We start from the raw sequence: 26,384 nt of genomic DNA on the forward strand, positions 1-26,384 counted from the left end.
TCTGTACTGTATAGACTGCTGTATGTGTCTAACAGTGATGTGCTGTTCTGGGTTTGCTACAGACCACAATGAAAGACTTGTCTCAGATGCTGAAGAAGATGCCGCAGTATCAGAAAGAGCTAAGCAAGGTAAGCATGATGAGCCATATGATACTGTATGGATGTCCCAGCACAGAAATAATACACCCAATATGCTCAGACAGACAACTGGTTTCCCAGGCAGCTATGCCATATAACACATAGAAGACCTTCACTGTGGACTATTAAGACTATGAATGTGTGACACCAAATGGGAGACAATTGACTGAAACGCGGAGGGACTACCTTGACGTTGTCCAATAAGAAGTGCTTGTTTCCTTTTTTCGGGCTGCAAATTGATTTTGCTACTGTGTACACTAATGAGTCCACCCCTCCCTGTGTTTCAGTACTCTACCCACCTCCACCTGGCTGAAGACTGTATGAACCGATATCAGGGCACGGTGGACAAGCTGTGTCGTGTTGAGCAGGTAGCAGAATAACCAGGGAGCCCAGGGAATTGGAATACATTTAAGTGAAATGTTTGTGATCTGTTTGTACTCTTGCCAACTCCATTGCTGTTATTGTAAAGCCAAACAACCAGTGACAGGGAGTTGGCATTATAGCACAAATAGACTAGCACACGAGCTATTAAAATACACTATACGGGATATAACCTGAGTGTACAAAACATTAATATTGAGTTGCACCCCCTTTTGCCCTCAGAACAGCCTCAATTCGTCGGGGCATGGTCTCTACAAGGTGTCGAAAGCGTTCCACAGGGATGCTGGCCCCATGTTGACTCCAATGCTTCCCACAGTTGTGTCAAGTTGGCTGGATGTCCTTTGGGTGGTGGGACCATTCTTAGATACATCTTTTTCAACTATTATTATTATATCATTTTCCTTGTTTCAGGTCAACATCGTAAAGAGATTGTACATATATTTGAATTCCAAAATGAAACAAGGTAACGCAAAACATAGCATAACCAACAAACACCAAAACATAGCATAACCAACAAACACCAAAACATAGCATAACCAACAAACACCAAAACATAGCATTACCAACAAACACCAAAACATAGCATAACCAACAAACACCAAAACATAGCATAACCAACAAACACCAAAACATAGCATAACCAACAAACACCAAAACATAGCATAACCAACAAACACCAAAACATAGCATAACCAACAAACACCAAAACATAGCATTACCAACAAACACCAAAACATAGCATAACCAACAAACACCAAAACATAGCATAACCAACAAACACCAAAACATAGCATAACCAACAAACACCAAAACATAGCATAACCAACAAACACCAAAACATAGCATAACCAACAAACACCAAAACATAGCATAACCAACAAACACCAAAACATAGCTTAACCAACAAACACCAAAACATAGCATAACCAACAAACACCAAAACATAGCATAACCAACAAACACCAAAACATAGCATAACCAACAAACACCAAAACATAGCATAACCAACAAACACCAAAACATAGCCAAAACAATAAGACTTATACATTCCATTTCCATTCTCTGCTCTTCATTTTTAATGACTTTAATCCAAAAAAATATAACATTAATTTCATTCTCATTATTTTTTTTAATGTTCCTTACATAGACTATCAAAATAAAGAAAGTCACACACTCCATATATTAACTCCCAGCAATTTAATGGGTATTTACCAACTTTTCGGCAGCACTGTGCCTTCCTCAGGGTAATGTCATGAATACTTGAACCAGGTTATGTAGACAAACAGTGCAATCAGTGCAACCAATGGCAGTAGTGAGAGGTGTGCCATAATGATTAAGTTCATTAAAATAAATGAGTGAAACTGTTAAAAAAACAATAGTTTATGGCATATTAAATATATTACGCTATTGTTATCATATAGAAACATTACTGAATATTATACATCATATTAGCATCAACATACATTATTGTTTAATTCAATTTCACATAATTGTTTTGTATTTAATTTCATATTTGTTACATGTAATCGTTTGGTTCAACTTTAATGTATAATGAGCATCATCAACAGGGGGAACATATTAGGTGTACACTAATAATCTAATAACAAATGTGACTATGTCAATGAATGTCGCCAACAACTATCTAAAGGTGACTTCTATCGCAAACTGAATTGTGACCCTACCCTAGAATTCCAGTATAAAATCTCATCCACAGTGGAAAACTGTTTAGAATCAGGACAAATCACCAACAAATAAGTTGAATTTCTATGTGTGAAATTTCCCAACATACCAACTTTCTATACAGTCGCTAAATTACACAAACAAGTGTCTCCTCCTCCAGGTAGACCCATTGGAAGCACTCCTTTATAAAAAACAGAGACACACCCCTGACTTTCTAAAATACTCCTATGGAAGAGATACATAGATTATGTTTTTGTGCTCTGGGAAGGAAGTCACCAGGAACTAAATGAACTCCAAACTCTATAGCCAGTTATGCAGGGTTGAACAAATCTGTGGCCACCAGACAGATTTTGACAGCAATGCTAAAAAAAGACAGATACATTCAAAATGGGAGGCTACAAGGACAAAACTCTTGATGCTGCAATGATGAAAATATCTCAAAAACCAAGAGAGGAATTACTAAAAACTCAACCAAAGAAGAAAAACTGTCTTTTGCACTAAGTACACCAAGGGTTCGGAGAAAATGAAAGCAATCCTGAAAAAGCACGGGCATATTCTGCAATCAGACATAAAAATCACACACCTCTTCAAGGAACCCCCACTGGTGGTTTATAAGCGTGGTCACAATATTGGAGATAGCTAGGTGAGATGCCCACTCAGACAGTCTTGACACCTATCCCAAATGGGAACTACAAATGTGGCTCATGTGCACAGTGCAAGAGCACCATAAAAACGGTATTTCTTCAGACACCCACACTACACACAGGTCGAAAAATCCCTGTTCGGGGTGTCATCTCATGCAAGACCAAAGGAGTAATCTATCTCATCACCTGTTCATTAGGAAAAGCCTACGTAGGACAAACGAAAAGACAATTAAAACAACGCATAGCTGAATACCGCAGCTCAATCAGGTGTAAGAACATTGACTATCCAGGAGCAGCTCACTTTGTTGAAGCTAACCATCCCATCTCCTCCCTCAAATACACAGGCATTGAGCATGTTGCTCTACCAAGGAGAGGAGGTAACATCGAGATCTGACTACTACAAAGGGAGGCTTACTGGATATGCTATCTAAAAACATTGACCCCTGATTGGTCTGAATGTTGACTTTGATCTCAGGCCCTTCTTATGAACAATTCTTTCTTTTATGAACAAGTCTTATAAACGTATATATTCTTTCTACAGCTTATTAGCGTACACCTACTATTTTCCCCCATTGATGATGCTCATTATACATTAAGGTTGAACCAAACGATTACATGTAACAAATCTGAAATGAAATATGAAACAATTATGTGAAATTTAATTAAACAATAATGTATTTTGATGCTAATATGATGTACAATATTCAATTATGTTTCTAATATGATAACAATAGCGTAATATATTTAATATGCCATAAACTATTGTTTTTTTAACAGTTTCACTAATTCATTTTAATTAACTTAATCACACCCCTCACTATTGTCATTGGTTGCACTAATTGCACTGTTTGTCTACATAACCTGGTTAAAGTATTCATGACATTACCCTGAGGAAGGCACAGTGCTGCCAAAATGTTGGTCAATGCCCATTAAATTACTGGGAGTTAATATATGGAGTGTGCAACTTTCTTTATTTTGATCATTTATAGTTTATTTGAAATTAGTCAGCACCTCCACATAAACAAGGTTTTCTGGGTGTGCGCCAGCTCATGTTTTTTTCAAATCTATGTTCCTTACATGCCTTTATTAATGTTACTGTCACAAAAGGTGTGGCTGTAGTGTGTAAAATACCATTAGCAAAGTATTGAGGCCTATACGACAACATAATCATTTTATACAAGAAAGCGACAAGGGTCCATTTGACCAACAGACTCATAAAATGTTTATATCGACACTTCTTAGGGTATCTGTAAGATTAGGGGGAAGAGATAGCAAAATGGGGTCCCATATTATATCGAAATCTCCTTCCGTGTTCCTAAATATAGCACTAATGTTCTCCAGTGGAGAACACTTTTTAAAGATCTCACTATACCACTGCTTTATTGTTGATGGCTGGTCTTTTATCCAGTTAAGTAGAATGCATTTGTGGGCCACAAATAGTAATTTTTTAAGAAGATTGAGCTGTGCTAAGGTAAGTGAGGGCCTGTTCCCGACGACACCCAATACAAATAGCCATGGGTTCATTCTTATAGCACATATGAACATGCCTTCCAGTTCAGTTTTCAAATTTCCACAGAAAAAATCGTAGTTAATAGGCTAAATCCAAAAACAGATGGTCACGAGTGCCTTTTTCTTCTTACACTATCAGAAAATTCTGCTTTCATGTTATTCCATATAAGGGGAGTACTATGAACCCTTTTTGCATAATCTTATATTGCATCTCTTGCACCTCGTTGCAGATGACCAACTGTCTTGCTTCGAGCATAGTCTTTGTCCAATTTACTTGCAGATGTGGTACAGCACATTTTGGGGGGGATTTGCTGAAACGATAGCAACGTGTCACCATCAAATATATCTGATATTGACCTTATACCTTTCTGGTACCAGAGGTGGAAAATGCTATCAGAGACGCCAGGGGAAAATACTTCATTATTTATAAGGGGAGTCAGAGCAGAAAAGCAATTCTTTCTCCCAAGATGTTTGCAAATATCTCTCCAGATCATAAAGGTATTGTTAAGAGTCAGGTTATGTTTCACTTCTGTGCTGACTGAGTTTCTATCACCAAATCTATCACACATGGTTAGCAGATGTTAATGCGAGTGTAGCGAAATGCTTGTGCTTCTCGTTCCGACAATGCAGTAATAACCAACGAGTAATCTAACCTAACAATTCCAAAACTACTACCTTATACACACAAGTGTAAAGGAATGAAGAACATGTGCATAAAAATATATGAATGAGTGATGGTACAGAACGGCATAGGCAAGATGCAGTAGATGGTATCGAGTACAGTATATGCATATGAGATGAGTAATGTAGGCTATGTAAACATATAAAAGTGGCATTGTTTAAAGTCGCTAGTGATACATGTATTACATCAAGATGGCAAGATGCAGTAGATGGTATAGAGTACAGTATTGTGAGCGGACCAAGTAATTGGGCGTCACTCTAAAGCGGGAAGGTGGAATAAACGAGTCAGGAGTAGGTTTTCTTGATTGAACACAGTTCTCTATTGAGGGCATTTGGTCAACACAAACACTCCAATATAATCAATGAAAATCTTCCAAGGAAAAACATACATCCTCTTCCCCAGATGAAACAGGAACACAATAGGATTATCTTTAAACTACAACAAAAGTCACAGGATTGTCACAGTCTTAGTGGTTCTTCCTGGATAGCTCCTCTCTCTCGGTGGCCATCTTCCAGAGATAGTCCCCCCCCTCTCTCTCTGCTGGTTCCATTCTCTCTCTTATAGGGGAAGGAGAGTATGTCATTAGTACCGTCAGCTGTGCTTAATTGCCTCTGGTTACCTTGTCTCCCATGCCTTGCTGGGCTACTATCCGTGAGCCCAGCCTGCCTTCTGGTGGTCCTTCCACAGTATATACATATGAGATGAGTAATGTAGGGTATGTAAACATTATGAAGTGGCATTGTTTAAAGTGGCTAGAGTTGAGTTAGTATGTTGGCAGCAGCCACTCAATGTTAGTGGTGGCTGTTTAACAGTCTGATGGCCTGTTAAAGAAGCTATTTTTCAGTCTCTCGGTCCCTGCTTTGATACACCTGTACTGACCTCGCCTTCTGGATGATAGCGGGGTGAACTGGCAGTGGCTCGGGTGGTTGTTGTCCTTGATGATCTTTATGGCCTTCCTGTGACATCGGGTGGTGTAGGTGTCGTGGAGGGCAGGTAATTTGCCCCCGGTGATGCGTTGTGCAGACCTCACTACCCTCTGGAGAGCCTTACGGTTGTGGGCGGAGCAGTTGCCGTACCAGGCGGTGATACAGCCCGACAGGATGCTCTCAGTCATAACACTGATTAATGAGTATGGAGATGTGAAGCAGGAGTCGTTACTGACCCAATTAGTGCAATGTTAATCTCTTAACCATTCTGCAATTATGCGAGCATGACATAGGTAGTGCTAAGCCTCTTAAATTATATGGTAGCTGCAGTTTACAGTGCCATATCAAGTCTTAGAGAAAACATTCATTTTAATCAGATGAATTCTAGCCAACCATGATAATGGAAAGTCCATCCACCTATCTATGTCTGCCCTAAGTACAGGTGCAAAGTTGCTGTTAGACAAGTTGTGAGGTTTATTCAACATTTTTATACGAAGATAAACAAAACCATTTTTTGTCCAATTGAATTGGAAGTCATTCAAATTGTTGTCACTCAAGCTCTCTAGTGTCATAGTTTCTGATTTATTAAAATATTTTGAAGCCAAAAAAAGATCTATACCTCTTAAGTCAATAAGAAATAAATAGCTAACTATAATCTGCATATAGAGATATAATGTGAGTTTTGTTTTCCAATCTTGACACCTGTAAGACCATCCTGGGTACCTATAGCCTCTGCCAGGGGCTCTAATACCAAGGAAAATAACAGAGGTGACAGTGGGCAACCCTCGCATGTCCCTCTACCCAAAAATAAAGTGGGTGACTGCATTCCGTTTGTTATCACAGCAGCCTGTAGGGCAACTTGATCTGGTTATCGAAATTCTCTCCAACTTTAAAGAGGCGGAGTCCTTTAAATAGGCATGGCCATTCTACTCGGTCAAATGCTTTCTCGGCATCCAACGATAGAGACACTGCTCAATGTTTTGATTACTCACAATGTTGTATTATGCTCATGACTGATATTTGTAAATTAATGTCTTTGTGTTATAAAACCAGTTTGGTCCGGCTTTATTAAAGTTCGTAGAAATCTTTCTAGTCTCCTGGCTAAGATCTTACTGTCTACACTAATAAGGGACACCAGCCTATAGTTAGAGCAGTCTTCATCAATATTCGCATGGCTTAAAGTGGGAGGGAGTTCGCCCCTGGCAAAAAGGAGCCTGTATACATTTTGAGAAGGGGTTCCGTTATGAAACCTTGACCATTCCGATAAAACTCTGGTCCAAACCCATCATGTCCTGGGGGTTTCCCCATCTTTAAGGGTTTGAATCATCTCTTGTATTTCGTCTTTGGATATCTCCTTGCATAATAATTCTCTGTCTCCCACATGTATTGTTGGGAGAGATAGTTTATCGAGAAAGTGTTGTACGTCAGCCAGATGATTGCTGGAGTCTGTAGTTTGATCCTTTTTAATTGAAAGTAAAGCGTCTGGTGAAGTTCTCTTCTTTGCCAGTCGACTTTCTTATTTCCATGTTCCTATAATCTGTGCCCAGACTGGGAAATAGATGCTTCTGCTTTGTCTGTAAACCGTTGGTTTAATGCTGATCTTGCAGCTTGTAATTCTTTAAAAGGGCTATTTGGAGGAAGTCCTGTACCTTTTCTGTACCTTTTTTTTAATTTTTTAACTGAGCCAATACTTTTGTACATTTGATAGGCAAATGAATTCCTTTCAAATGAATAGTAGTTATTTTTTAAATCACTCATTGGGGTTTGCTGTTGTTACAGGATTCGCAACATGCAATGAAAGAGCAATGAGAACCATCTGGGAATATTTCACGTTTGGACAACATTAAGATAAAGGAAAACGTAAACACACCGTATACAGCCAACATTACATAACAGAATAAAAACACCTGACAAAGAATGAATCAGTACGTTATACTGATTGGTTAAGCCACAGAGGAGGTGGAGTCTTGAAAATGGAAATCATTATTCTTCACCAAACCGTTCAATCCTCCCCATTTCTAACCTTAAATTATGTTCACTACGTATGAAACCATGCTTAAGGTAACCCATTGAAAATTGAAAAAGCGACGATATATTGACCGCATTTGGAGATAGATTTAACGTTGTCTAGGCCATCGTCTCCTATGACGCATCTTCCATTGTGTTCATTAGTCCAAATAAACGTTTAGATTTTACCGTTAGCTACCCTGGTACGGTCTACCTTCCCAGAGGCCTTTTCCCAAATTGAATTAGGGCAATTAAAACGGCATTCATAGTTCGTTCAGTCAGCAAAACCATTAGCTGACAAGTAATTTACTAGCCTATTTAATTCATTATAGCCTAATAATACTAATGATAAAGTCATAATAATAATAATAATAGTGGGCTGGGAAGGAGAAAAGAAAATGTATCAAACGTCCCTTAATTAACAAGCTCATTGTTTAATAAGAACAAAATAGACTTAAGAAAGAAGAGGATTCATTAATGACAGCTGGCTTCTTAATCAAAACCAGGGCAAATCTCATTCTGCTTCATATTATAGTCAGCAAAATCAAACAGAACCACCTCTCAATATTTGAATCCCAGTCTGAGAGCCAGGGCGAGGTTATAGTGGCACATTAATCTATCAATCTTGATTATTCGGGCCATATTATGATGGACGTCTGACCAGCTCGAGTCATTTTCCCCAACTGAGTTCTCAGCACCGACATAAAAAACATACGGCTAATAAATTTAATCCTTTATCAGGAGGAAAAGAGAGGGATCTTTGGAATTTGGAATCTTTATGCTGAAAGTGGACAGGCACCTAGTCACCACATCAATGTGAAAATCCAAACAGAATAAACCCATACAAACCGCTACAGGTAGGTGCTCTCGAGCCACTGGTCGGCGGAGGCCCCTGCCCTCGACCAAAGGGATTTTCCAAGGACCCGGGAGAGACCCAACCCGGCAGGCCGACCCGACTGGCATGGAGACGAGCGCACCTACAAACCCAATTCCAAAACTATAATTAAAAAAACAATTACAAATAAATTGGGTCTATAATTAGTCAGATAATATTTTCATCAACACAAATAATGTATATGCAGTTAGCCTATATTGTCCCGTTTGAATGACATGACACATGTGACCAGTAATAGTCACCGTTAGGCTACCTCTGCCAATAATTAATATCCCGTTGAAGTCCATAGTCGTGCAGCATACTTAATAGGGACAAGAAGAGGGAACAAGAAACAAAATAATTCCTTCACGACATATCATGAGTCATGACCTCCATTTCCTTTAGTCTTTAGTGAGTTCTTTATATCCATTTGACTGTAGTGTCAGCGTGCAGGTGGTGGGTGGACCATTCTCGATACACATGGGAAACTGTTGAGCGTGAAACCCAGCAGCGTTGCACTTCTTGACACACTCAAACCAGTGCGCCTGGCATCTACTAGCATACCATGTTCAAAGGGACTTAAATATTTTGTTTTCCCATTCACCCTTTGAATGGCATACATACACAATCCATTACTCAATTATCTCAAGGCTTAAAAATCCTTCTTTAACCTGTCTCCTTCCCTCTACACTGATTGGAAGTGGATTTAACAAGTGACATCAATAAGGGATCATAGCTTTCACCTGGATTCACCTGGTCAGTCTATGTCATGGAAAGAGCAGGTGTTCCTAATGTTTTGTATATCTGTTAGACCTCTCATCCTCTAATCCACCCCGTGCCCCTCCAACTGTCTTGCCCTACCCCAGGATCTAGCGATGGGTACAGATGCAGAGGGGGAGAAGATCAAGGACCCAATGAGGGCCATCGTACCTGTCCTGCTGGATAAAGATGTCACTGTCTTCGACAAGATCCGCATAATCCTGTTGTACATCTTCATGAAGAACGGTGAGAGAGAAATCTATTTCCTGTGTGTCTGTATTTTACGATGTACATGACTCCACTTCTCTGTTACCATTACAATTCAGATTTTGTTGTGTGGGTGTGTGCATGTTTCTGCATGTCTGTGCATGTTTTCACGCACGTGTGTGTTTTTCTGGGCATGTGCATGTGTCCATGTCTGTGTTTGTGCATGCGTGTGTGTCAGGTGTTTCGGAGGAGAACCTCTGTAAGCTCCTCCAGCATGCTAACATCCCTCCTGAGGACAGTGACATCATCGCCAACATGGCCCATATGGGCATGCCCATCATCTTAGAGGTGAGATCCTATAGTACCATACTTTAGTAACACCAGGACATATATCCATTAGGCACTGAACAGAAGAAAATGGACTGAAACAGGGAGGAACTACTAGCTAACTTGTCTAACAAGCAACTCTTGTTTTTGTTTTCTGTTGTAAAATGTTTTGTTATGTTTTTCTACAGTGTGCCCCAATGAATATGACCCATGAACCATTGTGGAACTATCTCACAACTCTCTCACACACTAGTAAAACATTTTAACATGTGGATTGGGGATCCATTTTTGGGATAGTGGCATAAATATGATATCTGCAGTGTTTATATGCTATCTGGGTTCAACTGAATAGTGTTTCAGTACGTCAATCATCTACTGAACTTCCTAGGGGAACCCGACCCGCAAAGTGAAAAAGACTGACCGGAAGGAGCGAGTGAGTGAGCAGACCTACCAGCTCTCCCGATGGACCCCTCTCATCAAGGACATCATGGAGGCAAGTCCAGCTTGCTGTTGTTGTCACGAGAATTTTTATCCCAATGGTTTTTCTCAACTATCACTATAGCTTTGACCAATTCCCAGAGGTTGTAAGGCCCTGGTTAATGAAGAATTAGACAAAGTCCCAGTCTGCAATAGATCAATACTTTATTCAGAGAGCGGTCTGACTTCAAAATGAGAACACTTTTTATCACACGCACGCACACACACACACACACACACACACACACACACACACACACACACACACACACACACAGGTTTCAGAGTTATCACAAGTCGACATTTCAGTTGGCTTTGAATGTCTCAACTATACCCAGCTCATATTGCGAAATAGCAACACAATGGCCTAGTCACACACATGATTGAATTATGACTCTAACACATTTCATACAATTAAATGGTTTCAGGGTAGAATACTTTAGTCATAATCTTAAACATACAAATTATTATATCAGTTGTAGACTGTTATATACATGATCAATTTGTTAGTAGGGTCTAACATACATTAATTTAGTGTGGGTTAAGACTGGCATGGAAGAAATGGTCTCTCGCTCTTTGGGTTGAGCCAGGGTATGGACATAAAGCTAGGGTTAGGGTTTGGGTTGAGCCAGGGTATGGACATAAAGCTAGGGTTAGGGTTTAGGTTGAGCCAGGGTATGGACATAAAGCTAGGGTTAGGGTTTGGGTTGAGCCAGGGTATGGACATAAAGCTAGGGTTGAGCCGGGGTATGGTTAGTCCACTGACCTAATTATGTCTCTCTACAGGATGCCATTGAGGACAAACTGGATCCAAAGCAGTACCCCTACATCTCCCAACGCACTGCATCCACCCACAGCAGCGCTCCATCAAGGTATACAGATAAACCCTATTCATTTTACATCACCTCTGTGCTCTGTACCTTCTGAGATTCCAATTACTTAATGACATTTTTCGTTTTAGGTCTTAGTGGAACAGCCTCAATATCCCAACACTTTGATTTGATAGTTTTTATGCTGAACCTAAATATAAACGCAACATGTCTAAAGTGTTGGTCCCTTGTTTCATGAGCTGAAATAAAAGATCCCAGAAATGTTCCATACTCACAAAAAAATGTATTTCTTTGTGTACAAATTTGTTTACATGCTTGTTAGTGAGCATTTCTCCTTTGCCAAGATAATCCATCCATCTGACAGGTCTGGCATATCAAGAAGCTGATTAAACAGCATGAGGATTACACAGGTGCACCTTGTGCTGGGAACAATAAACGACCACTCTAAAATGTTCAGTTTTTTCAGGGAGTCAAGTTTGGAGGGAGCACGCAATTGGCATGTTAACTGCATGAATGTCCACCAGAGTTGTTGCCAGATCATTTAATGTTAATTTCTTTACCATAAACCGTATCGAACGTTGTTTTAGATAATATGACAGTACGTCTAACTGACCTCACAACTGCAGACCACGTGAATGGCATTGTATGGGCGAGCGGTTTACTGATATCAACGTTATGAATAGAGTACCCCATGGTGGCGGTGGGGTTATGGTATGGGCAGGCATAAGCTACGGACAACGAACACAATTGCATTTTATCAATGGCAATTTGAATGCACAGAAATACCGTGACGAGATCCTGAGGCCCATTGTTATACCATTCATCCGCCGCCATCACCTCATGTTTCAGCATGATAATGCACAGCCCCATGTCACAAGGATCTTTACACAATTTGTGGATCCTGAAAATGTCCCAGTTCTTCCATGGCCTGCATACTCACCAGACCTGACACCCATTGAGCATGTTTTGGATGCTCTGGATCGACGTGTACTGCAGCATGTTCCACCTCCATCCAATATCCAGTAACTTCGCACAGCCATTGAAGAGGAGTTCGACAACATTCCACAGGCCACAATCAACAGCCTGATGAACTCTATGCGAAGGAGATGTTGTGCTGCATGAGGAAAAGGGTAGTCACAACAGATACTGACTGGTTTTCTGATCCAAGCCACTACTTAGGTACCTGTGATGGGGGGTTAGGGGGGGGGGGGATAAATATATTTCTCCCATACTTTTTTTGCCCCACTGTATATATAAATATACACTACCGTTCAAAAGTTTTGGGTCACTTAGAAATGTCCTTGTTTTTGAAAGAAAAGCATAATTCTTCCATTAAAATAACATAAAATTGATCAGAAATACAGTGTGGACATTGTTAATGTTATAAATGACAATTGTAGCTGGAAACGGCTGATGTTTTATAGAATATCTACATAGGCCCATTATCAGCAACCATCACTCCTGTGTTCCAATGGCACGTTGTGTTAGCTAATCCAAGTTTATCATTTTAAAAGGCGAATTGATCATTATAAAAGCCTTTTGCAATTATGTTATCACAGCTGAAAACTTTTGTGCTTATTAAAGAAACAATAAAACTAGCCTTCTTTAGACTAGTTGAGTGTCTGGAGCAGCAGCATTTGTGGGTTCGATTACAGGCTCAAAATGGCCAGAAACAAAGAACTTTCTTCTGAAACTCGTCAGTCTATTCTTGTTCTGAGAAATGAAGGCCATTCCATGCGAGAAATTGCCAAGAAACGGAAGATCTTGTGCAACACAGTGTACTACTCCCTTCACAGAACAGCGCAAACTGTCTCTAACCAGAATAGAAAGAGGAGTGGGAGGCCCCGCTGCACATCTGAGCAAGAGAACAAGTACATTAGAGTGTATCGTTTGAGAAACGGACGCCTCAGAAGTCCTCAACTGCCAGCTTCATTAAATAGTACACGCAAAACACCAGTCTCAACGTCAACAGTGACGAGGCGATCCAGGATGCTGGCCTTCTCGGCAGAGTTACAAAGAAAAAGCCACATCTCAGACGGGCCAATAAAAAGAAAAGATTTAGATGAGCAAAAGAACACAGACACTGGACAGAGGAACTTTGGTCCATCCACAGATGCTCAACAAACTGTCAGTAGACTATTATCAACATCTCATCAGCTTTTCTTTAGCCTTTCAGTAGCATCTCAACAGTATGTCTCATCATAAATGGACTATCCAAATATGGTTACTTGAATATCTTCCCCTCTCATTGCAGTGCCCGGTACGGTAACTGGCATAAGAACAAGGGCCCCACAGAGATGAAGACAGGTCCCCGAGTCATCATCTTCATCATCGGAGGCATGACCTTCAGCGAGATGCGCTGCGTCTACGAGGTCACACAAGCCAATGGAAAATGGGAAGCAATCATTGGTGAGTTGGCAGCATATGTAGGGTTACATGTTTTACTGTTTTGTGTCCTGTTTTTCTTTATCTAACATGGGAATATAAACTGTGAATAAATACATAGGCCTAGGCAATATCCATGGGCTGGTTGCACGAGTTGGATGTATTCCTGGTCATCAAATAAAATATATAACTGTATTTGTCACATGCTTTGTAAACAACAGGTGTAGATTAACAGTGAAATGCTTCCTTACGGGTCTTTTTCCAACAAAGCAGAGTTAAAGATAAATATATATTTTTTAAATATACAGTAAATAACGAATAACAATAACGAGTAAAATTAACATGGTTATATACAGGGAATACAGTATCAAGTCAATGTGCAGAGGTACGAGGCAATTTAGGTAGCTATGTACATTTGAAGTCGGAAGTTTACATACACCTTATCCAAATACATTTAAACTCAGTTTTTCACAATTCCTGACATTGAATCCTAGTAAAATTTCCCTGTCTTATGTAGTTAGGATCATCACTTTGTTTTAAGAATGTGAAATGGCAGAATAATAGTAGAGAGTGATTTTATTCCAGCTTTTATTTCTTTCATCACATTCCCAGTGGGTCAGAAGTTTACATACATTCAATTAGTATTTGGCAGCATTGCCTTTAAATTGTTTAACTTGGGTCAACCGTTTCGGGTAGCCTTCCACAAGCTTCCCACAGTAAGTTGGTGAATTTTGGTCCATGCCTCCTGACAGAGCTGGTGTAACTGAGTCAGGTTTGAAGACCTTGCTCGCACACACTTTTTCAGTTCTGCCAACAAATTTTCTATGGGATCGAGGTCAGGGCTTTGTGATGGCCACTCCAATACCTTGACTTTGTTGTCCTTAAGCCATTTTGCCACAACTTTGGAAGTATGCTTGTGGTCATTGTCCATCTGGAAGACCCATTTGCAACCAAACTTTAACTTCCTGACTGATGTCTTGATATGTTGCTTCAATATATCCACATAATATTCCTGCCTCATGATGCCATCTATTTTGTGAAGTGTACCAGTCCCTCCTGCAGCAAAGCACCCCCACAACATGATGCTGCCACCACTGTGCTTCACGGTTGGGATGGTGTTCTTATGCTTGCAAGACTCACCTTTTCCCTCCAAACATAACAATGGTCATTATGGCCATAAAGTTCTATTTGTGTTTCATCAGACCAGAGGACATTTCTCCAGAAAGTACAATCTTTGTCCCCATGTGCAGTTGCAAACCATAGTCTTTTTATGGGGGTTTTGGAGCAGTGGCTTTGACCATGTTAATTCCTCAGTGATGTGGACACTGAAGAACTTGAAACTCTCGACCCGCTTCATTACAGACCCATCGATATAGATGGGGGCGTGCTCGCCCCTCCATTTCCTGTAGTCTGCGATCAGCTCCTTTGTCTCTGACATTGAGGAGAGCACGTCATGTCATAGCAAACTTGATACAGGTGTTGGAATCGTGCGCAGCCACACAGTTGTGGGTGAACAGTGAGTACATGAGAGGACTAAGCACACACCCCTGAGGGGCCCCCTTGTTGATGGTCAGCGTGGCGTATGTGTTGTTGCCTACCCTCAACACCTGGGGGCGGCCCATCAGGAATTCCAGGATCCAGTTACAGAGGAAGATGTCCTGTCCCAGTGTCCTGAGCTTGGTGATGAGCTTGATGTTGAATGCTGAGCTATAGTCAATGAGCAGCATTTTCACTTAGGTATTCCTTTTGTCCAGGTGGGGAGGGCAGTGTGGAGTGCAATAGAGATTGCATAATCTGTGGATCTTTTGGGGCGGTATGCGAATTGGGTGTCTGGAATAGTGGTGTTGATATGAGCCTTGACCAGCCTTTCAAAGAATTTCATGGCTATATATGTGAGTGCTAGTCATTTAGGCAGCTTAAGTTGGTATTACAGACCTGGTCATGGATGGGTTGAAAATGTCAATGAAGACACTTGCCAGCTGGTCAGTGTGTGCTCTGAGTACATGTCCTGGTATTCCGTCTGGCCACGCGGCCTTTGCGACCTGTTAACCTTACTCACATCTGCTACGGAGAGTGGGATCACAGTCATCCGGAACAGCTGGGGGTCTCATGTAGGGCATGGCGGTCACAAACTTCCGTCAGACGGTGATTGTCAAGCAAATAACTGTCGATCTCACGTAATTGACCGTTAATTAACATAAACACATTTATTATCTCCTGGTTTCCAGACATAGCCTACAAGCCACTGATGCAGACCTTTGGAACATTACATTTTTAAAAGTCTAACAAATCCATGTAATATAGCCTACACCTTCACAATAAATCCATGATTTATTTTAGACGGGTCAAAAGAAGTATGATATGAATAAAATGTAGTCTATTTCAGAAGAACAGAATAGCATACTCTGAGTTGTCCTTATGTAGAGGGGCTATCACTCTTTCACACTGTGGTAAATGAAGCATGCTGTCATTCAGTGATATTTATTCCCATAGTAATTCGTTATGGATCCATTAATATATTTAAAGTCCCTAAACTCGGCAAGAGTCTATTTTCCTGCTGATACTTGACAAACATCTGCATTTTGAGAGAGTATTTTTATCATTATTTTATTAACAAAAGCATAAAGATGTTGATGAAGATATTCTGTACAGTATATGCTTTATCCAACATTATGCGGTTGCATGTTTGTAGTTAGAAATGTAAAACTTTAGAGTACTTAATACATTGGGGAGATTTTTTTTTCACACCTAGCCCGAACTATCCTCTTGTAAATGTTGAAGAGTCTATTGTCCTGCAAACAACCCATCATGGAAACAATGTTTGCACTCATAGGTTTTAGGCCTGCACTAGGTTATAACAATCCATGCCTTCTGGGAATTTTTCAAAGTCCAAAAGTTATGGGTGGAGTTAGAATTTTGGCTGTAAGAAGTATTAAAATCAACCAATGTCAGCCTTTAAATGCTTTATTATCCCATTTTGGTCTACAAGTTCCTTACTTTTCCCCTCTTCCTCATAAAGGTTCCAATTGATAAAGAAATTTCTCATTTCTGCCCTCCGAATTCATATTCATTATATAAACAGGCCCTTTTAATTTTGTCTGGCTTGCCATTCCAAATAAAATTGAATATTTTTTGCTCATATAATTTAAACAGGTCGCTAGGTGTAGTCAAAACCATAATTTAACCTTTATTTAACTAGGCAAGTCAGGTAATTAAGAACAAATTCTTATTTACAATGACGGTGTACACCGGCCAAACCCAGACATTGCTGGGCCAATTGTGAGCCGCCCTATGGGACTCCCAATCACGGCCAGTTGTGATATAGCCTGGAATCGAACCAGGGTGTCTGTAGTGACGCCTCAAGCACGGGTGCCCATAAGCAAATAGTTAAACTGTGATATGACTGAAGAGTTAATCAGGGTGAATAGACAGGTATTTTCATCAAGGACACATTGTTTGCGGAGTCCACAAACAAGAGGTGGAGTTCCAGAGCTCACAGGTGTGCCTGGCATGGATCGTGACTTCATCTCGTTCCTCGCCCCCTTCTTCACTTGAGTAAATGCCGCAAATGCCACCTGACTCCCCACCAATGACATGACTCTCCATCTATACTACCTGGCTCTGGACCAATGCATCAGCTGATTTCATTTTACAATCACGGCTAGCTAAAGCGATTTCAATTAAGGGTTTCAGTTAGGAAAATATGGTGCTGTACAAAATAATCCTAACATTTCCAAATAAAAGTCTGATTGATTTATGCTCTGTCATTCAGTAGAAGTAATAATAATCGTTGGATAACAGATCGGCTCTTGGAACTGATTAAGAGAGCGGCTTCTATATTCGATATAATCATTAATTCAGAAGGTTAAACCCAAAGGTTTCAGGCCTGCAGTAGGTTATAATAAACTGAAAATTGTGTGTCAATTCATAAACCATGTGCCATGGAATCGGTATATAGAAAATCTCTTCCCAACTATTTTGCAGTCTACATCCTTAAATGAAACTGGTATATATTTTTTATCTATCACAATTTTCTTTAACCAATTTTGATCTTTAATGCAGGGCAGACAGACAGTTTCCTTACTTTTTCCCTTTTCCACATGGTAATGGTTCTCATTTATTTTTTATTTTTTATTAATTAGTATATTTGAGTTTAACCACATTATTTGTTGTATTATTTGTTCTGTCTTTTCTGGTGGATTAAACTGAAATTGCAACCAACTTTCTGTGGCTTGTTTAAAAAATAACAATATTTTTGAGATTATTTTGTTTTCAAATAACCTGAAGTGAGCAGTTGTAATCTGAATAAAGGGGAATAGGCCATTCTTGAACATGGGGTGAGGCATTCTTACTAATTTGTAAGTAAAGCCAGTTTGTTATTTAAAATGATTTATTTCTATTTTTAGAGGGAGAGAAACCAAAAGCCCACTGTGGCTTTTTTTCGAAAATCATCAGTCCACATGTAAAGTGTAATTCCCACATTTTGTACCCAAGTTCTCTCTTAACTCCAGCACCACCGACTCTGACTGAAAACACCCCCATTAAAGTCCATTTGTGCTACAATTTAGACTACCGATATATCAGCGTTCTAACTCCCCCTTGTGATAGTGTGGTGCAATGACAGAATGCCACCATCTACCAATAACGGTCATGGCTTAAGCTCAAAAAGTGAGTAAAACATTTAAACGTGTTAACCCTCACCACGCTGCCGGCCCAGATGTCATCCCTAGCCGCGTCCTCAGAGCATGCGCAGACCAGCTGGCTGGTGTGTTTACAGACATATTCAATCAATCCCTATACCAGTCTGCTGTTCCCACATGCTTCAAGAGGGCCACCATTGTTCCTGTTCCCAAGAAAGCTAAGGTAACTGAGCTAAAGGACTATCGCCCCATAGCACTCACTTCCATCATCATGAAGTGCTTAGAGAGACTAGTCAAGGATCATATCACCTCCACCCTACCTGACACCCTAGACCCACTCCAATTTGTTTACCGCCCCAATAGGTCCACAGATGACACAATTGCAATCACACTGCCCTAACCCATCTGGACAAGAGGAATAGCTATGTAAGAATGCTGTTCATCGATTGCAGCTCAGCATTTAACACCATAGTACCCTCCAAACTCGTCATTAAGCTCGAGACCCTGGGTCTCAACCCAGCCCTGTGCAACTGGGTCCTGGACTTCCTGACAGGCCACCCCCATGTGGTAAGTGTAGGAAACAACATCTCCAACCCGCTAATCCTCAACACTGGGGCCCCACAAGGGTGCGTTCTCAGCCCTATCCTGTACTCCCTGTTCACCCATGACTGCGTGGCCATGCACGCCTCCAACTCAATCATCAAGTTTGCAGACAACACTACAGTGGTAGACTTGATTACCAACAACGACGAGACGGCCTACAGGGAGGAGGTGAGGACCCTTGGAGTGTGTGTCAGGAAAATAACCTCACACTCAATGTCAACAAAACAAAGGAGATGATCGTGGACTTCAGGAAACAGCAGAGGGAGCACCCCCCTACCCACATTGACGGGACAGTAGTGGAGAAGGTGGAAAGTTTTTAAGTTCCTCAGCATACACATCATGGACAAATTGAAATGGTCCACCCACACAGACAGCGTGGTGAAGAAGGCACAACAGCGCCTCTTCAACCTCAGGAGGCTGAAGAAATTGGGCTTGTCACCAAAACACTCACAAACTTTTACAGATGCACAATCGAGAGCTTCCTGTCGGGGGTATCACCGCCTAGTACGGCAACTGCTCTGCCCACAACCGTAAGGCTCTCCAGAGGGTAGTGAGGTCTGCACAACGCATCACCGGGGGCAAATTGCCCTCCAGGACACCGACACCACCCAATGTCACAGGAAGGCCAAAAATATCATCAAGGCCACAACCACCCGAGCCACTGCCTGTTCACCCCGCTATCATCCAGAAGGCGAGGTCAGTACAGGTGCATCGAAGCTGGGACCGAGAGACTGAAAAACAGCTTCTATCTCAAGGCCATCAGACTGTTAAACATCACTAACATTGAGTGGCTGCTGCCAACATACTGACTCAAATCTTTAGCCACTTTAATAATAAAAATTGAATGTAATAAACGTATCACTAGTCACTTTAAACAATGCCACTTTATACTGTATAATGTTTACATACCCTACATTACTCATCTCATGTGTATATAACTTTATTCCATCTACTGCATCCTGCCTATGCCGCACGGCCATCGCTCATCCATATATTTATATGTACATATTTTTATTCATTCCTTTACACTAGTGTGTATAAGGTAGTTGTTGTGAAATTGTTAGATTACTTGTTAGATATTACTGCACGGTCGGAACTCGAAGCACAAGCATTTCGCTACACTTGAATTAACATCTGCTAACCATGTGTATGTGACCAATAAAATGTGATTTGTGTGGCCGTAAAGCACCCTAAAACAATCCATGCCTTTTGCGGCCATTGGCCATTTTGGCCTTCTCCCTGAGTGCTGAGCGCCCCGAATCACCTCTCACGCACATGGCTCTCCATCACAGACACATCGGGACGCAACTGCACATGTCTTTATCCAATTCCGAGGTCATAGTGAAGATATTGGAAGAACTGTCCATATTTAGTTTTTGTCAGCCAACAAGATGAATAGGCCTCACAAACAGCAAAAGCACTAGCCTATATCAATACTATCCCCCCTAGTCTGGGACAGTTGTGGGGTGCAGTAAGGTTCCAAATTAATACAATCACTAGCATCAAAACATTTTTTTTGTAAATAAAATGTGGCTGACGCAACTGACCAGAACATGAAGCTTAAAATGTTGAATAACTATTAGGTATTTCTCACATTATAAATTCAGCAATACGCATACAGCAGTGAGGATGTTCCATTAGTGGGAAAACACCATTATCAATGCGATTATGTATGTAATGTTTTTATGATAAAGTTGCATTTTTATGGTGAAAATGATCTTCCCCAAACTTGAAACTCACACGCTGCTTATGTACGTCAGTTAGGATGTAAACCCCTTGTAAAGCATATCAATGTGCTTAATTTTAAGAAGTTATTTGGCCACTTTAGTTGTGGTACAAACCTCATCAAAACATATGGGCTCCATGAGGTGTGACTATGATTCGAAAAAGTTTCACAAAAAGAAGGCAGTTTCTTATGCTTGGCATCATTCACATGTGATATTATATAATTCACAAGTGATAGGCCAATATTGTCACCCATCAGACTATTCTTAATTTAATCTTCACATATTCTAAATAATATTTGTGTGAAATTTGTTTTGATTTAGAATGGACCGTTCATGCACCTGTCTCGAACAGGGGCAGTGGGAGAAAATATGCACTTAAATATCTCTCGCAAATTTCATAGCCTATAGAAATGTTGCTCAACATGAGCTCATGGGCTCCCATGACGTCACACAGTTGATATCCTATATTGTCTGACTCAGCTGTTGCTGCTGCTACTGGGTGGAATCGGCTTAGTGTGTTAGTGGGCTCAGATCAGATGGTATTTCTGAGAATGCATCAGATAGAGGATGTGTGTGTGTTGTGACAGCAGGGAATGGATACCAACAGTGGCAGGGACAGGACACAGTTACTCTACGAAGGTACTGAATTACATTGATCTGCAGATGAGTTATCTATCAAATGCGGAGTCCAGGTCAAGTTAAATGACTTACTTGCATCCTAAATGGCAGCCTATTCCCTATATAGTGTGTTACTTTAGGGTGCCATTTAGGACAAGAAAACCAGCTTAATTCATGTTATCTGGAGAATGTCCTTTCACACATGTTAACTGCTTTTACATTCATTTTTTTTGCCACTAATATTTATCTTTTTCAGGGGACCTTACCATTATGCATCAGATCAAGTGCGACAACTCCATCTCCACTTACAGTTCATGGCAACGCAGTCATGTTAGAATAATGTTATCTGTCAGGGGACAATGGAGATTTTACACAAATACAGAGAATGAGATTAGGGTGCAATGTGAAAGCCTTTGTCCCTCCTTAGGTTCCACCCACACACTCACTCCCACCAAATACCTAAAGGAGCTGCAGCACCCTGACTTCCTGGACCCCAACGCTGCCCCTGAGGAACCAGAGCCTGCCCCTGCAGAATGAGAACACACACTGAGAAGTAAAGATAGTTGTTGTGATGTGAAGCCACCTTTTCTGATCTCCCTCAGCCTCACCCCACTTCCCCTCCTCTGGCCCTGGGCCCGGGTTCCCGATAGCAATGGAACTTAGGCGTTCAATTTTTTTAAAGATGCATCGTTCTTACAACAACAGAACACGTAACATGCATTTCCCAAAACACTACGCAGAAAGAATGTTGGCTAAGTGTGTCGTTGGAGCATGTGTCAATACTGATAGGTTCGAAAGAAAGGCCCAGTTGCTCTCGGATCAGCTTTCTCCATTGAAATCTTACCTTAACATTATAATTATTCCACAATACTGCCAACGGATCAGGTCCTAGAGAGATATTATCACCTTATGGCTGCAAATATTGTGGCGGATTATTCTAATGCTTACCCTGGAGCCTAATAATGCATTAAATCACAAATCTGACACATCAACGCGCACATATTGTTACACATCATGAAATATATTTAAGCAAAAAATTCCAGACAGTTTAGCCTACAATTAGCAAAATAGAACTCAATTGACTAAACATTTAAATTATTTTCAATATGATAGAAATACTGTATATGCAGAGGCCTATGTAGCCTACTGTATTTATTTTTTGAAGCAGTCATCTCGGTTTTCTGTTATCCTTCATTGCCAACTTTGTATTTGTAGTCAACTTCGATTCGAAGTTATGGGGGTCACAGAGCGACAGATAAACATCTTGATTCTATGTTTAGTGGAGATCGTCTATGTATAAAGTGACACGGAAGGGCAAAAAAGCATCAAACGACGCTGTTTGGAGGCAGTCGGAAAATAACGAGAGTTTTCAAGTGCAACTTTACTAACGATGGTTTTGGGAAACAGCTTGGAGATTTAACGGTGCCCCTACAAAGGTTCTAACAATGAATTTAGCCTTAAGACGCTTTCGGGAAACCGTGCCAAAGACTCTGTCCCCTGGTGTGCATCCCAAATGGCACCCTGTTTCCGTTACATTGCACTACTTTTGACTAGGGCCCATAGGAAAGCACATTCTGATTCTACTATTTGTGATCTATCCCTTTGTTCCTCACGGTTCAGTGGATTGTTTGTTCTCACCTCTATTCTTTGTCTGTATGTGTGTACTTCGTTAGTGGTGCTGTCGTCTATTCTGTTTATCTTGTCTGTGCTCTCTGTATCTGTCCTTTGGAGATTTGTCCTCGTGGTGTGCTGTATGCAGACAGTTGTCAATAGCTCCCATTTCTGTATTAACAATCAACAAGGCACTATGTCGGTATTGTTTTTAGCAATGTAATATTTCTTGCAACGTTTTTTTAAATGTAAGCTTTTTTGCCCCTGTATTTTTTTGTCGTTTGGCTGAAAATGTTTTAGAGAAGCATATAAAAGCTGAACCCATGTATTTATATGTGATTTCTGCTGTCTGTGTATTTCTCTCAATGTCATTCCAATTTGGAACTGTACTGTACTATAATTAACAGACGAGCCTAGTTCAAACTCAGAAAATATGTGTAGTTCTCTCTCTCTCTCTGCTGCAGGATCAACCAATATCTTCACCCCTACACGCCTTCTTCAAGCCCTCAAAGACATGGATAAGCAACAAGATGTTTGAGCTGAACAGCTCACTGGCTGCAGTTGTCCCTCCTAACCTCCAAACTCTCCCAACTGGCATACATGAATAGGCAGGACCCAAGACATAACAAGCCCTTCTACTCTACACATAAGACTGAAGAAAACAAATGGCAGCATCTATTTCTAGCATATCCAAGTCATGTAATTCAGATATCATGTTTCAATAGAATTACATAAGATCCCTCAAAACCAGAGCACCAAGAACCACAATGTTTTAACTACTGTACATACACCCTTAATGATTGGATGGAAGAGTAGAGATTGTGTACGCTGGATAACTGTTGATACTATGAGCAGTAGATGTAAACTGCCATCTCAGGATGCTGTATTTGCACTTCCTTTAAAGGGAAGCCAGTCATAGAGGAGATTAGAGTAGTGTAGTTGGAAATTGAGGAATTATTTAGGCTGGTGTTTGGTGTAGAGTGCTCATCATATTACAGATAGGAGTATAAAGGCACCAAATGTGAGGATAGTGGGATGGGATCTATGAATAACATTCCCCCCTCAAAAATATTTGTTTTGTCTGTTTTTAGTGTCATTATAATGTCATTTTAGTGTCATCTTTTGTCTCAATGCTTGTAAACATTTCCGGAACACTGAGCTAAAAGACTGATTTACTTTCCGTATTTTGAAAAGCAATTTTAGAATTTGGAAACTTCACCACCATTTTAAAATAAGAAACATCTTCATGCAATCAGTAGTTAGTAGACTATATGCCGTGCTGTATCAATGTTTTGACGGTGATTAACCTGACTTTGGACATGCCAATGTGAAGCTACTCTGTACTCGTGGTCATTTTAGCTGTAGTAAACAGTATAGTAGGTGGACAGTGGAAGCCATTGGAAGGTTCTTCCTCTATTAGGTTAGTAGTCTGTCTCTGTTCATTAACATTATGTCACTACGTTGACTTGATTTGTTATTTCCTCTCCCTGTAGAAGTTATGGTCATTTTCGTTCCACTTTCCAGTGTTGACACTGTCATGATGCAAAAAAAATGTGTTGTCATTGCAGCTGTTGTTGTTGTATAGTGATTTGTTAGCTTTCTATTAGAATGATCTATTATTTATTAAGAGATATTAGTTCCTGTAATACCAGTATAACCTATCAGAATTTGATGCTTAGAAGTGATTTATCACAAACCGTACTCTTTCTGCAAATATCATGTACAAAACCTCCAATAAAGGCTTCAAATAAAAGTTGGTTTTGTACTGTTACATTACTGCATGACTATTGAAATACATGGTTCCCAATCAGAGGCAGCTGTCAATCATTGTCTGATTGAGAACCATACTTAGGAAGCCTGTGTTCCCACTATGATTTGTGGGTAGTTGCTTTCTGTTTTGTGTATTCACCTGACAGAACTGTTTTGTTTCTTCCTTTCACTTTGTTATTTTGTTTCGTGTGTTCAGTCGAATAAGTTAACATGGACACTTACCACGCTGCATAGTGGTCCGATCCTTCCTACTGCTCCTCAGACGACGAAGAGATTCGTTACAACGTGACACCTCCCCCAAAGGTGCGGACTCCTGATTGCAAACCTGAACTTATAGGGGAGGGTCCGGGTTGGCATCTACCCTCGGTGGCGGCTCCGCTTCTGGACGCAGCCCCCATCTTTACACGGATCCGGACTGCCAATCATCGCCGGAGGACCCAGACTGGAAACTGTCTCTGGAGACCCCGGACTGGGGACCGTCGCTGGAAACCCCGGGCTGGGGCCCGTCGCTGGAGACCCAGGCCTGGGGCCCGTTACTGGAGACCCCATGCTGGGGCCCGTCGCTGGAGACCCTGGACTGTGGCCTGTCGCTGCAGACCCCGGACTGTGGCCCGTCGTTGGAGGTTCCGGACTGTGGCCTGTCGTTGGAGGTTCCGGACTGGGAACTGTGGCCGGAAGCTCCGGACTGGGAACTGTCGCCGGAAGCTCCGGACTGGGAACTGTCACCGGAAGCTCTGGACTGTGGAGGCGCACTGGAGGCCTGGTGCGTGGGACCGGTACAGGTGGCACCGGGCTGATGACATGCACCTCAGGGCAAGTGCGGGGAGCAGGCACAGGACGTACTGGACTGTGGAGGCGCACTGGAGGTCTGGAGCGTAGAGTTGGCACAACCCGTCCTGGCTGGATATTTATTTTCGTCCCTGCCAATACAGGGCGCTGACACAGGACGCACTGGGCTGTGCAGACGCACCGGAGACAGTGCGTAGAGCAGGCGCAGGATATCCTGGTCCAAGGAGTTGTACTGGAGACCAGGAGCCGGCACCATCCGTCCTGGCTGGATGCCCATTCTAGCCCGGCCAAAGCTTGAATAGAGCGCACCGGGCTATGATAGCGCACTGGAGACACCGTGCGCTCCACCGCATAATACGGTGCCTGACCAGTACCACGCTCCCTACGATAAGCACGAGGAGTTGGCTCAGGTCTCCAACCTGACTCAGCCAATCTCCTCGTGTGCCCCCCAATTTTTTTTTATTGGGGCTTGCTTTTGGGCTTCCATGCTAACCGTGTCCCATTGTATTGTCTCCATTCCTCCTGCGCTATCTCCACCTGCTTCCATGGCAGGGCCTTGTCCCCTGCCATTACTTCCTCCCAGGTCCAGGCTGTCCTCCACTCATCTTTCTCCCGTGCCCAGGATGTCCGCTCCTCATTAACACACTGCTTGGTCCTTTTGTGGTGGGTTCTTCTGTCACGTTCGTCGTACGAAGGAGACCAAGGAGTAGCGTGGTATGTGTATATTCTTTATTATTATAAGAATGAACACTGAACAAACTAACCAAAATAACAAAACGACACGTGACGCTATGTGCTGAC

At 41.4% G+C, this 26,384-nt stretch overlaps 1 protein-coding gene across 1 annotated transcript in view; it reads left to right on the top strand.

Moving 5' to 3' along the window:
• The window catches only part of LOC135545000 (syntaxin-binding protein 1-like), a 41,129-nt gene extending 16,363 nt beyond the window's left edge, over positions 1-24,766 (top strand). The window contains exons 12-19 of the mRNA XM_064972672.1: positions 63-128; positions 425-505; positions 9,707-9,845; positions 10,045-10,154; positions 10,522-10,626; positions 11,397-11,482; positions 13,695-13,849; positions 23,489-24,766. Of these exons, the coding sequence (XP_064828744.1) occupies positions 63-128; positions 425-505; positions 9,707-9,845; positions 10,045-10,154; positions 10,522-10,626; positions 11,397-11,482; positions 13,695-13,849; positions 23,489-23,562 (816 nt within the window). The 3' untranslated portion in view covers positions 23,563-24,766. The remainder of the gene's footprint in view (positions 1-62; positions 129-424; positions 506-9,706; positions 9,846-10,044; positions 10,155-10,521; positions 10,627-11,396; positions 11,483-13,694; positions 13,850-23,488) is intronic.
• The last annotated feature ends 1,618 nt before the right edge of the window (positions 24,767-26,384 follow it).

This window comes from Oncorhynchus masou, chromosome 1 (assembly GCF_036934945.1).
Source record: "Oncorhynchus masou masou isolate Uvic2021 chromosome 1, UVic_Omas_1.1, whole genome shotgun sequence".
Classification (NCBI taxonomy): domain Eukaryota; kingdom Metazoa; phylum Chordata; class Actinopteri; order Salmoniformes; family Salmonidae; genus Oncorhynchus; species Oncorhynchus masou.